General features: G+C 38.8%; 1 protein-coding gene across 1 annotated transcript in view; it reads right to left on the bottom strand.

Moving 5' to 3' along the window:
- Uggt1 (UDP-glucose glycoprotein glucosyltransferase 1) overlaps window positions 1–12,248 on the bottom strand; it is a 92,974-nt gene that overhangs the window by 75,325 nt on the left and 5,401 nt on the right. Inside the window, exons 2-4 of the mRNA XM_050134628.1 lie at window positions 9,453–9,588; window positions 4,653–4,735; window positions 1,622–1,752 (exon numbers count right to left, since the gene is read on the bottom strand). Coding sequence (XP_049990585.1) covers window positions 1,622–1,752; window positions 4,653–4,735; window positions 9,453–9,588 — 350 coding nt within the window. The remainder of the gene's footprint in view (window positions 1–1,621; window positions 1,753–4,652; window positions 4,736–9,452; window positions 9,589–12,248) is intronic.

Below are 12,248 nucleotides of genomic sequence, written 5' to 3'. Positions count from 1 at the left end.
AGAGAGAGAACATGAAGCTGGGTGGGCAGGGAACTTGGGGGATCTGGGAGGAGCAGGGAAAGTGGAAAGAATATGATGAATTATATGAAAAAACGTACATAAAATTTTAAGAATTGGAAAGAAAAAGAGGGGAAGGAAGAAGAGAAGAAGGGAAGGAAGGTCTGAGGAAAGAGGAAAAAGAAAGCAAACAGACACCTGAGTCCCCTAATGAGTGACTACAGCATTGCTATAGACTTGACGAAGGAAGGAAATGGAATTTTGATTGAGCCTCTCTAGATGCAGTTCCTGATTATAGAGAACAGCAGACAGAGGAGTAAGCTAAACTGCACCATAAATATGTGGTCAACAAAACTGAGTGCAGGAAGAGTATGATGCAGTCCACGGGATACAATAGAAAAGGAAAAAGAGGAGCTAGGCACGGCAATACACACCTACAATCCCGACACTTGAGAAGGAAGATGGAGAATTCAAAGGTAGCCCATGCTACAAAGAATAACAGTTTCAAAATACAAACTAAACAACAACAAAAACAATCAAGAGAACCTCTCCCAAAGTTTTAAAATTTTCTAACACAGGACAAAATTAAACTCTATTGGGTACAGATGCATTCTTAGGGAATAAAACAATTGAAAAACAAAACTTCGGGAGACGATTCTGACAGAAGTGGCAGCATGGCTTCTTTTGGGGGACAAAGGGTGGCTAGGACTGAGACAGCACTTGCTTGTTCAAGGTAGCAAGTGAAAATCACTTCTTAGCGTGGGTGAAAGTCACTAAGGTGCTCACTTCCCAGTAACCCGTTGTATGATTTGTCTGTTGTGAGTGCTTTTCTGTATCTGTTTTGTTTTATAATACAGGATGGTTTTACAATTAACATTTCTTTCATACAAATATCTAGTTGCTATAAACACATCTGATTTTCTTTTATTCTCCCCTTTCAAAATGCAAATGTGATTCCTGCAGTGACATTCTGAAGCCTTCTTGATGTTGCTATGTTCTTCTTTCTCTTTTAGTTTTTCTTTTATCCACAGAAGATCCCAGATCACTTTACTAAAATATTTCTCTAATCCTAGATGTTTTAGACTATAATCCCTCAATGTTCCCTGCCTCTTGTCTCCTGTTTTTAGATCCGAAGGTTGTGATCAGATTCAGGTTCACTGGTTTAGCAAACTTACCTCTTCCACACTGCGTAGGATAAGAGCATCTGGCTGTCACTTACCTGTGACAATATTCTTTTCATTTCTAACATGAAAACCAGTGTAAATCATTTCTTAAAATTTTCATACCCAAGTCCAACCCCAATGCAAGAAAAATAAAAATGAATACACTGTGATTAGTAAAGAGATGTGGCTCAGTAGTAGAATTTATTTATTTGCCTAGCATGCCCAAGGCCCTGTGTTCTATCCCCAAACCAGGGACAGAGGCAAACATCTGTGATTTAAAGACTAATGATTTAAAAACATCAGCTTTGTTCATTATTTAAAAGTAAACCAGAAATCCCAGAAAATATCAGGCAAAGAAAGTGGTAACTATATATCAATCCCAAGAGAACTACAATCAACTGAATCACCATGTCACGCCCCCTATAAAATGCTGTTTTCTAGATACAATGATGTCTTGTTACCTGCTGGAAGGCTTGAATTGAGGCTGAGTAGGAACGAAGAGAGAGACAAAATTTCAACAAATTCTGCTGCAAAGGTGACAGAAATTGAAACGCGGCTTCCAATATCGCATTGTAATAGGAACGATCAGTGTCTGTCAAAAAAGCACATTAACCAGAACAATTGCACGACTGTAAATAACCAAACAAGACAGTTCACAAAGCACAACACAAACACAGATGATGAACTGTTTCCACCTGAACTCTGTCAAGTGACTAAAATCACCAGAGGTCTACAATACAAATGGACACTCCTCTCCTTCCTCTAGACCACTCTGCTTGCCTGGACAGCTACTTTCCTACTCTTCGGATGGCTTGCTCCTGGAGGAATTCAGCTATGAAATCATTCACTCAGTAAAGTAGACTTCATCTTTACACTACGCTTCTAGAGACCAGTTACATCACTGCTGAGGTCCAAGAATATCTGTCTACCACATCATTTACTAAAGTACTTATTCACTGACTCTGGGCACCCATAGACAGAGGCAATGGCTTCTATCTTTGTACTCTCAGATCCTAGATGTGCTCTCTACTAAAATAACTAAGTAAAGCACTAAGGAATGCAACAAAATATTAAAGGACATTGATGGTATCATAAAATTTGATGATAAGTATTTAAACAAAAAGCTAGCTAGGCAAAATTATTTAGAAGGAAAAGACATCTGTGTGCTACCATCATAACCCCTCTAGTAAAGGAAGAGCAAATGTACAAAACTTGTTACATAGCAAGCAGTCATTTTTGCCAGACTGTGATATGTGTGTGTGCTGCCAAAAAACAAAACAAAACAAAAAATCACTACAGAATAAATGTTAAATGGCTTTTAAAAGCAAGCAGAAAATACAAGAAACAGAGACAAGAATGAGTATCCAACTTTTTATTTAGCTTTGACTACAGTATGAGTTACAGGAGTTATTCAAAAAATAAAATCTTCAATAGAAAAAATATTAACTTTGGCATGTGTGAGTGTGGTGTATACAGATATATGTGTATGAAGACACTTGTGTCAAATGGACATGAACATGCCTACATATGTATGCAGCCCCAAAATTTATACCAAACGTCTTCCTTGATCTTTTTCACTGAGCCCAGAGCTTGCCGACTGCAGCTAACCTACCAGCCAGCTTGGTCCAGGTACACCCTTTCTCTGCCTCCTGAGTGCTAAGAGGACAGGTGACTAGCACATCTGCTTAGCTTGTGTATGGTTCTGGGATCTGACGCTGATCCTCCTGCTTGCACATTAAGTGCCTTATCCACTGAGTTATTTCCCTAGTCCCAATATTTAATTTTTAAAAGCAGAATATAAAAGGTTCCATATCACATTAGCATTATCTTACATGGGGAAAAAAAACAGAAAGAAATACCTCAAATGGTCCCAGAAATTAATAATGTCAATCTTTAGATGGCAGACCTATGAATACTATTTAGCATGTTTTTATAATCACTTCTAAGAATTCACATCCCTGTAACATTAACCAAGAATATGCATCGTTTTTATCGAAATTTCATTTTAAATGTTAAGACTTGAAGTTTTAGCTAAAATCCTTATTAATAAATTCATTACATGAAATCATAAAATTCTTTAAGATTTATCTTGTTATTTTTAATTATTTGTTTGCCTGTGTGTTGGTACATACACATGACTGCCCTCAGAGCCAGAGGCATCAGGTCCCCTTGGAGCTGGAGCTACAGGCAGTTGTGAACTGCTGGATATGGGAGCTGGGAATCAAACTCGGGTCATCTGAAAATCATCCACACTCTTAACCACTGAGCCATGTCTCCAACTCTCTGTGAGATAATTTGTTATAAGCAATTCTACTTCACTCTAACTCACATGACTAAAACTTATAGATGCTTGCTCAAAATCTGCATGCATTTCCATCACAAGATTCAGATGACTATTAAAATGCTATTTTAACAAAAGTTTAAAAGTAACTGAATACATTTAACTTAACAATACTCAATTTCCAACCATTTCTATGCCAGTAATAACTGACACTTGTCTAAGCTTAATGTTCAACATTTTAATGACTGTCATATGTCATTGAGGAAGAATATGTTCAGAGCAATACACTATTGGGTGACTTTGCCCCTATGTGTTCAATAAAATACACTTAGACAAATAAGACAACTAAGGTCACTGGGTGACATCCTATGACACCACTCTCATGTATGTGGTTCATCCCTGACCAGAACATCACTATACTTCCCTATTAGCATCTTTGACTAGCAATGCCTGCAACCTAGATTACATCTTTTATGTTAGAAAATGTTCAAGAAAACACACCATCCATAAACTAAAACTGAGCGATACAAGATACATCTTTAAAAAAAGATAGATAAGATACATCTTTATATATATATATCTTAATTTGACATCTTGACAGTCAAATAGTCAGTGGTTAGCAGGCACAATGGAAAACATACTAGGTGGCACTAAGTTAATGATAACACACGTAACACAAAGAGATCACTTGTGTAATTAGTTCATAACAAAAGAGAATGAATCAGACAGATAAAGTTGATACTAAATGATCTAAGGTAAAATGCACTTTTGCTAAGTAGTGCCAAAGCACATTAACAAAAGAGCACAACAGAGCAAAAGCAATGGGAAGAAAGGCATTATCTGCAGTCAAAGTTACAAACTGCATACACACAAAAATAATGATTTGTGGTTACACACAGTGATGTCTGCCAACAGCCCCAATTATTCAAGAGGCTGAACCAGTAGGACTGTTCTAAATCAGCCTTTATAAGACATCATTTCTTGCAAAGGGAAATAAAAATGTATTGGTCTAAGTCAGTAGGGGTTTGGGACTAGCTCAGTGGCATAGTGTAAGTTTCCCACTTCAATCTTCCTACCATGACAACTCTAGTCAGTAAAGAAAATAATATTTTCCATTAACTGCCATATTACATATACTATACAGAGGAGACCATTTTTTTCTAACATTTTCCCAGACCACAAAGTCAAACAAATATTTGCTTCAATTTTACCGTGATGATCAGATGATCCAATATTTTGACTGGCTTCTACAAAACTCCAAAATTTTTCTTGACTGTCTTCTGCTAAGAACTCACTGGGAGAAAAGTGGGAGATATCAGCAATGAGACAATAAAATCTTCCATTACAAGCTATATTACTAGGGAGAATAAAAGGGGATTTACATTCCCAAATGCCTGTAGTTTGGTTTTTATTTTATTTATATATATATACATAAACATATGTATATATTATATATCTTTATGTATAATGTATATTTTCTTAATGAAAAGTAAGCTTTATTATTTCATATTAGCTATTAATAACAGCTTAATAACTTGTTCTCTTGGTTACTTCTTTAAAAACCTAGAACAATAAAAATGTTATAATAATAGGGTAGCCCTAATATATAAATGACTTATGAAACCCATTAGCAGAACTCATCAGCAGTGAAAGCAGAATTAGGAAATGGCCATTCTAGTGATAGTTCTGCCCACATCCTTTCTGAAAGATCTTACAAAGAGCAAACATGTTTAGCTTAAGGTTCTCCCACAGTAAACATGAATCCTAAAAATTTTCTTGAATAAAGGCATATCTTTTAACATCTAAAAAAACAAATTTTCAAGATCACCAATTTTCTTAGCTTAAAATTAGTACACATCTAACAAGTCAAATCTAAGAACTAACATCCCTTTTAGCTTTACACTATTATCCTAAAACAATGGTCTTTCTGAATTTCCTTCGCCCAAGTCTAAAGCTCCTGAAACAAAATGCATTTAATGACCGAATAAATGATTCATGTAAACTGGTGATCATCACTTGAAGCTAAGTGCTAATGTGGTAGTTATCTCTCACTGTCTTAAAGCAAACTACAGAGCTAGATCTCAGCTTACCTAGCCAAAGGAAGACTTGCCCATTACTTGCCAACACTGGGGTGTACAACTCTCACTCTACTCCACAGCTAAACACAGAGATATGGGAAAATAAGAAACAATTTCGGGTAACGCAGCTTCTCTAAAAATAGGTTTCAAAAATTATCCACTATTATTAATGTAGTAGATTTAGTGCCTTCATGAGTCTTATTTTTCTAGGCTGTCTAGCAACTAATATAAACACTGAGCAGACTCACCTTAGAGTAGCTTACACTCTACAGAAACAGGGGCTAGGATGGCATGCTATGCAAATGAACAAATCCATGAACTCAAGGGAAGATGACATACTCACCAGTGGGAGAAAAAAACAAGGACTCACTAGGGCTAAATATACTTTTCACATAAGCATAAACAATTTTCATGACACGTATTTTTATCCTAATCAGAGATCTAAGATTGTAGTAGTCATAAGAAAACAACTAAATCGACTGAAATAACCCAGCAGAAAAGAGAATAATAGAAGATATCACTCAAAGAACGCTGCTATCTTTTGTGAGGTAACTAACTTGGCTTTATAGATGTTCTGCTAGGCTTTTTAGCTTTGTGTTCCTATGCAGTGAGTAAAGCATCTGTGGATTTCAGTTAGGGAAGAGGATGACATCAGTCACTGCACTCACACTGGTTTCCTGCTCTTTGGTGCTGGGTCTCCAACAACCTGGAGAAGCACCTACTTACAGCCCCAATCATTGTTAAAATGAGCCATGTGTACAGAAGTATACCATTTTTCCATTGATACTTTTTAAAAGTCATAATACAAAGTTCATCTCCAGAAAACAAAGAAAAAAACAAAGCTTAAAATCAGCTGAATGTATAACAGATAGTACAAATGTGGCAGCCATATTCTACATTTCTATTGTTACTGTGGCGATCAGCTAAGTCTTACACAGGACTAGACGAATAAGAAAGGAATACTTAGTCCGTTGTCTAATGATGCACTTGGCATACTCACTCAAGTGTTAAGTCCCCACAGCCACACTCAATTACAACCACTTTCCAAATTAGGAAGCTGCTATGAACTTGCTAAAGTTTTTCATCTATGAAAAAAATAAAAAGGGAGCTAGCTGGGCTTGGTGGCTCATGCCTATAATCCCAATAATTATTATTGGGAGGCAGAGGCAGGAGGACCACAAGTTAGGGGTTAGCCTAATCTCTACATAGCAAGACTCTCTCTGACTCTCTCTGACTCTCTCTCTCTCTCTCTCTCTCTCTCTCTCTCTCTCTCTCTGTGTGTGTGTGTGTGTATCTCTTTTTTAGAAAAAAAAAAGTTTATTTATTTATTATGTATACAACATTCCTTCCATGTATGCTTGCATGCCAGAAGAGGGCACCAGATCTCATTATAGATGGTTGTGAGCCACCATGTGGTTGCTGGAAATTGAACTCAGGACCTCTGGAAGAACAGTCAGTGCTCTTAACCGCTGAGCCATCTCTCCAGCCCTGTGTGTATACAGGTCTTATACACATAGTGAGAGAAAGAGTGTGTGTGCATGTGTTTCTCCCTACAAGCAACCCAATTTTCCTCCAGAATCTGCAAATCTAGTGGTAATCTTATTTCCTTCGTCTATAAGTTAATATTTAAAGTCAAGTAGATTTGATTTATAACTATCATTCCATATCCCTTGGTCATTTTAATATCTACTTCTATTAGTAACTATATCTGCTCAAAACATTCAAGACTTTTACTTGAGTTAAACATATATCTATAATTATAGATATAGATTTGCACATATTACTTCATGGGCAATCACAAAGCTAAAAATCCCTTCATAATCATCAGGCACAATCTAAAAATATACACAGGAATGTTTTCAGTCCCTTAGGGCTAGATGCAGGGAAAACAAGGTCTGTAACAGCTACGTGCCTGGTACACAGAGCTCTTTACCCTCATCCACAGAGACAGTGTCAGAATCCATCATCACAGACAGGAGGGAAGAATGGTGGCCCCAGCTAGCTCCAGAACAGTGGTTCTCAACCTTCCTGATGCTGTGACCCTTTAATACAGTTCCTCATGTTGTAGTGACCTCCAACCATACAATTATTTGCACTGCCAGTTTTGTTACTGTTATGAATTGTAACAAATAGCTGTTTTCCAATGGTCTCTGGAAGGGTCATTCAATCCCCTCCCCTGAAGAGAATGAGGTTGAGAACCACTGCCGTAGAGGTAACTGCAGAGTGATACAAATACAAATAAATAGGCTTCTTTTGGAGTTGCCTACAAGGCCTATTGCCTTGACTACCTGTTTGCAAACACCTACTGGAGAAGAGACTAAAAGTTAACAACTCAAAGTGGCAAATTGTCAGAGACACCATGAAACGGGGAGATGTTTGTGATGAGGAAGTTAATGATGCAAACATCATAGCCTATACGCTCAACTGTGATCAAAGAAAGGGAACAAAGATTGAGGAATTAGAGCTGACAGTATTAGACACACTTTCTCAATTCCATGGATATGGACCACAAAAATCTTCTAGGGATTGGAGATGCAACTCCAATGTTAAGAGTGCTTGCCTGGCATGCATGAAATCCTGGGTTCATTATCCCCAATATCATACAATAAATAGCACATGGCTGTAATCCAACACTGAGTACAAGGAAGCGAGACCAGAAGTTCAAGGTCACCCTTGGCTACATAGTAAGTGTGAGGCAAGTCCAGGATACATAAGACCCTATCTTTAAAACAAAACAACAAAAACGACTATTTAAAAAAAATAATTTATTGTGTATTTTATCACTTTAAGACTTAATTATTTTATATAATCCAAGTATGGCCTGACTGTTTATGATAAGAATCATTATGTAGCCCAGTATGACCTCAAATACACAATTCTCCTACCTTAACCCCTCCATGTGCTGGATTTACAAGTAAATACCATCATGCTAGGCTATGATGATTTCTGGAGGAGGAAGCAGGAGCAGCACTGAGGACTGAACCTAGCTCACGCCTGGGGAGCGATCGTTCTAACACTGAGTTATATTCCCCATCTTTTATTGTTCTTGTTGCTGGATGATGGTGATGTTTTCAGATAGTGTCCGGATAACTTTCCATCCTTCTGCCCAGGCAGCTGGTGTTACAGATACCTCACCGTACCCAGATCTAAGATAACTCTTTTATATCAATGTCTCATGTATCCCAGACTGATTTTGAGTTCTCTATTAACAAAGCATGACCCTGAACTCCTGATCCTCCTGCCTCTCAAATGCTGCTCCTCACCCTAACAGTTTATGTAGTGCCGAGGACCAATACAGTGACACAAGGGAATACTAGGTGGTACCAAAAAATAAAAAAAAAAAATTAATGTGTATAGATGTTAATACAAATTAGTAAGATCTAACTTACTACAAAAATAAGTAAAAATAAGAACCTCCAAATTTAAGGAAGAACCCAGATTTTGGAGACTCCAATGTAGAACAAGACCATCTTAAAACAAGTAAACCCAAGTTGGGTGGTGGTGGTGCACACCTTTAATCCCAGCACTCGGGAGGGGGAGGCAGAGGCAGGAGGATCTCTGTAGTTCGAACCAGCCTAGTCTACAAGAGCTAGTTCCAGGACAGGCTCCAAAGCTACAGAGAAACCCTGTCTCAAAGAAAAGAAAAAAGAAAAAAAAAAAAAAAAAACAAGTAAACCCATGGCTTCTACAGCTCCTTTCTCCTCCACCCCCCATTCTCTTACCCTAGAGTCTTGTTCTTATGAGCAGTGTTCCTAAACCTGCCTATGGCTCAGTCCTGTGCAGCTGCACACAGAGTCTGTGTCCTCAGAGCCCTTACATGGTACAGAGCTTAACATGTGCAAATGAAAAGTACAAGCTCACTACTGAGTATCCATTTACTACCAGACCCCAAGTTTATAATATTCCAGTATACAGAAGAGAATATCTCCTTACCTGGCTTCCAATAGCAGTGGAGGAGAAAACCACTTTGTGGTCAGAGAGGTTGTAATGGCTTTGGAACTGGCCTCTGCTAAGGAAAACAGGCACAGGGAAGCCAGTGTAATTATAAGTCCCATGTTGTAACAAAGCTCTACAAAGGGAAAAAGAAGAGAAAGTGATGTTAAAATTTCACAAGGAAGCACAAAACAACACTAATACTTAGGGACACAAAGTAAGAATGAAAGTACATGAAGCACGATTAATAAAAACTCAAGAGTCAGAAATTGGGGTTCAACCTGAAGATCCGAAAAGCAAAACAGTCAGCCACTGGCTCTTACCTTGACCTCAGTCTGAAATGGTGATCCTGCCTCCCAGAATCTCAGAATGAACTATGTCTGAGAGCTGTCTTCCCCCATCTTATATTCCTCTCTAGGGCTGGGATTAAAGGCAGACACCACCTGATTTCTATGGCAACTAGTGTGGCTACTGGGATTAAGGGTGCGTGTCATTGTGGCTACTGAGATTAAAGGTTCATGTTACCATAACCTGGCCTGTAAAGTTGGCCAGTGGGACTGTTCTTACTCTCAGATCTTCAGGCAGTCTTTATTTATTTATTTATTTATGTTTGGTTTTTCGAGACAGGGTTTCTCTGTGGTTTTGGAGCCTGTCCTGGAACTAGCTCTTGTAGACCAGGCTGGTCTCGAACTCACAGAGATCCGCCTGCCTCTGCCTCCCGAGTGCTGGGATTAAAGGCCCAACACTTTATTTTTTAAGGCCCCCAGTCTTTATTTATTAAAATACAATTGAAATGCCACTACAGGTATAGAAATCAAATGCTTCTGAAACAGACAGCACTTAACACCTTGATGGTCCAAAAGGCAATGCTGAGTACCTGGAACAAGGAAAGCTAGGGAGTGAAAGTTGGCGACAATCTTTCCTACAGGGATGCCAGTTCCATTCATAAAGTATGAGGATAAACAAAGCTAAGATAGAAGAAATATGAATGACTAGTGGTGCTATAGACTGAATCCTAATCTACAAAAAAAGGGGTGGGGTATGTTGCAATAATAATCCCTCTGCCTCAGAATGGGAATTGACTTGGAGACAAGATGATAAAATTCTAGTCATCGGTACAGTAATCCAGTGAGACCAGAGTTAAGGAAGGGAGAGGGATAAACAGACCCAGAGAAAGGACCTGTGAAGAGAGAAGTAAACACTGCAACTATACCATGCAGTATCTGCAGGTCTGATGCTACTAGAGACTGATTAGGCAAGCAAAAGTCCCTCCTCCTTGTAGATTTGGAGGAAATATGTTGCAGCCACACTTCAACTGAGGACTTGCAGCCTAAAAACTAGAAGACAATGAAATCTACGGTCGGAAGCCACCCAGTTTACAGCTCTTCATCTTGTTAGCTCTAGGATATAATGTAGTAAGTTTCAAAAGTAATGAACTCAAAGACTGGATCTACAATGGGCAAAGACATCAGTAACATTTCACGCCAACTGCTCCCATCTATAAAGTAGGGAATCCAAGTTCCCAGGAAGCAGTACAGAGCTGCCTTACTCCCATCAGCAGCCTCAGGCTAGAACACTTGCCTAGCACAGCATGATGCCCATTCCACCACAGGGCCACAGAAGAAAAGGAAAAGCCAGGCCAAGTGACTCAAGTCTATATATACCCTTAGCTACACAGGAAGCTGGGGTGAAATTAGGATTAGAATTAAGGTTAGCCTGAGCAACATGAGATGGGCAAGATGAGATCTCTTCTAAATTGAAGAAAACAAAAATCAGCATCTAACTTTGGATGGACACATGAGAATGAGAAGATGGGAAGTACTATACATTCTGTGCTTCTAAACGTCAGGCTCTGGCAGGCTCATCCCGGCCACACCCATTCCTTGATACTGGTTATAAAATCTATTAATGAGATGGACATAAAAGATATTGAGTGAGCCGATCAGGATCTACATTTTTACTGATACCATTTATGCTAAGAGCCTACTTTACACGATGCATAAAGACTGAAAAATAATTGAAACAAAATAAATTATAGAAATAGAAAAGTATCTTTTAGAAGCACTGCCAACTTCTCTACAAATACACAAACAAAACAACAAAAACTTGAACATCCCATGTGTAAATAAAAGACTAAGTCCTAAATGGGATGTCTTCATCAGATCGTCTCTTCAGGGCTCAGAATGAAGGATTCTGTGTCTCCCCCATCCACAGGGGAAAGCAGAGGAAGTAGGCTCCACCAAGCAAGTCTCCAGGGACAAAAAACTGAAGCAGGGGCTTTACTAGCTCCAACCTCATCTTATCCACTTCCTCTGTCTTGAGAACTTGCCCTCCCACTAACAGGGTGGGGAGCATCCTTGTCTGCCCTTGACTTTAGTTTGCCCAGGCAACTTGTGTTGGCCAGTAGAATGAGGCAGGTGGATGTGTGTTGTTCTAGAATCCACGTCTTAAGAAAATTCAGGGAGTTAGGCAGAAAGATTCTAAGAGTGAGAGGTGGTGACTGACTTCAGGAAAACAGTATCCTCCAGACACAACTGGACTGCTGCACATATGAACTCAAGAGACAACAGCAGCACACATCCAGCCAGTGTTCCAGCACTGAAAGGAGGAAGTAGACATGGGCTCCCATGCCCAAGCAAGAAGCTACCTGCAACAGACACCCACTTGCAAAGTAAAAATGGAGCCTTAAGTCTGCCTGAGTACATTAACAACCTCAGGGTAGGCCCCATGCCCAGCAGTAAAGTCAACACACACACACACACACACCAAAAAAAAAAAAAAAAAAAAAAAAAAAAA

Source organism: Alexandromys fortis, unplaced genomic scaffold (assembly GCF_014885135.2).
Source record: "Alexandromys fortis isolate MF-2015 unplaced genomic scaffold, M_Fortis_MF-2015_v1.1 scaffold_20, whole genome shotgun sequence".
In the NCBI taxonomy this organism is placed as follows: domain Eukaryota; kingdom Metazoa; phylum Chordata; class Mammalia; order Rodentia; family Cricetidae; genus Alexandromys; species Alexandromys fortis.
The sequence above is the reverse complement of the archived record's forward strand: the minus strand, read 5'-3'. Positions and strand labels throughout refer to the sequence as shown.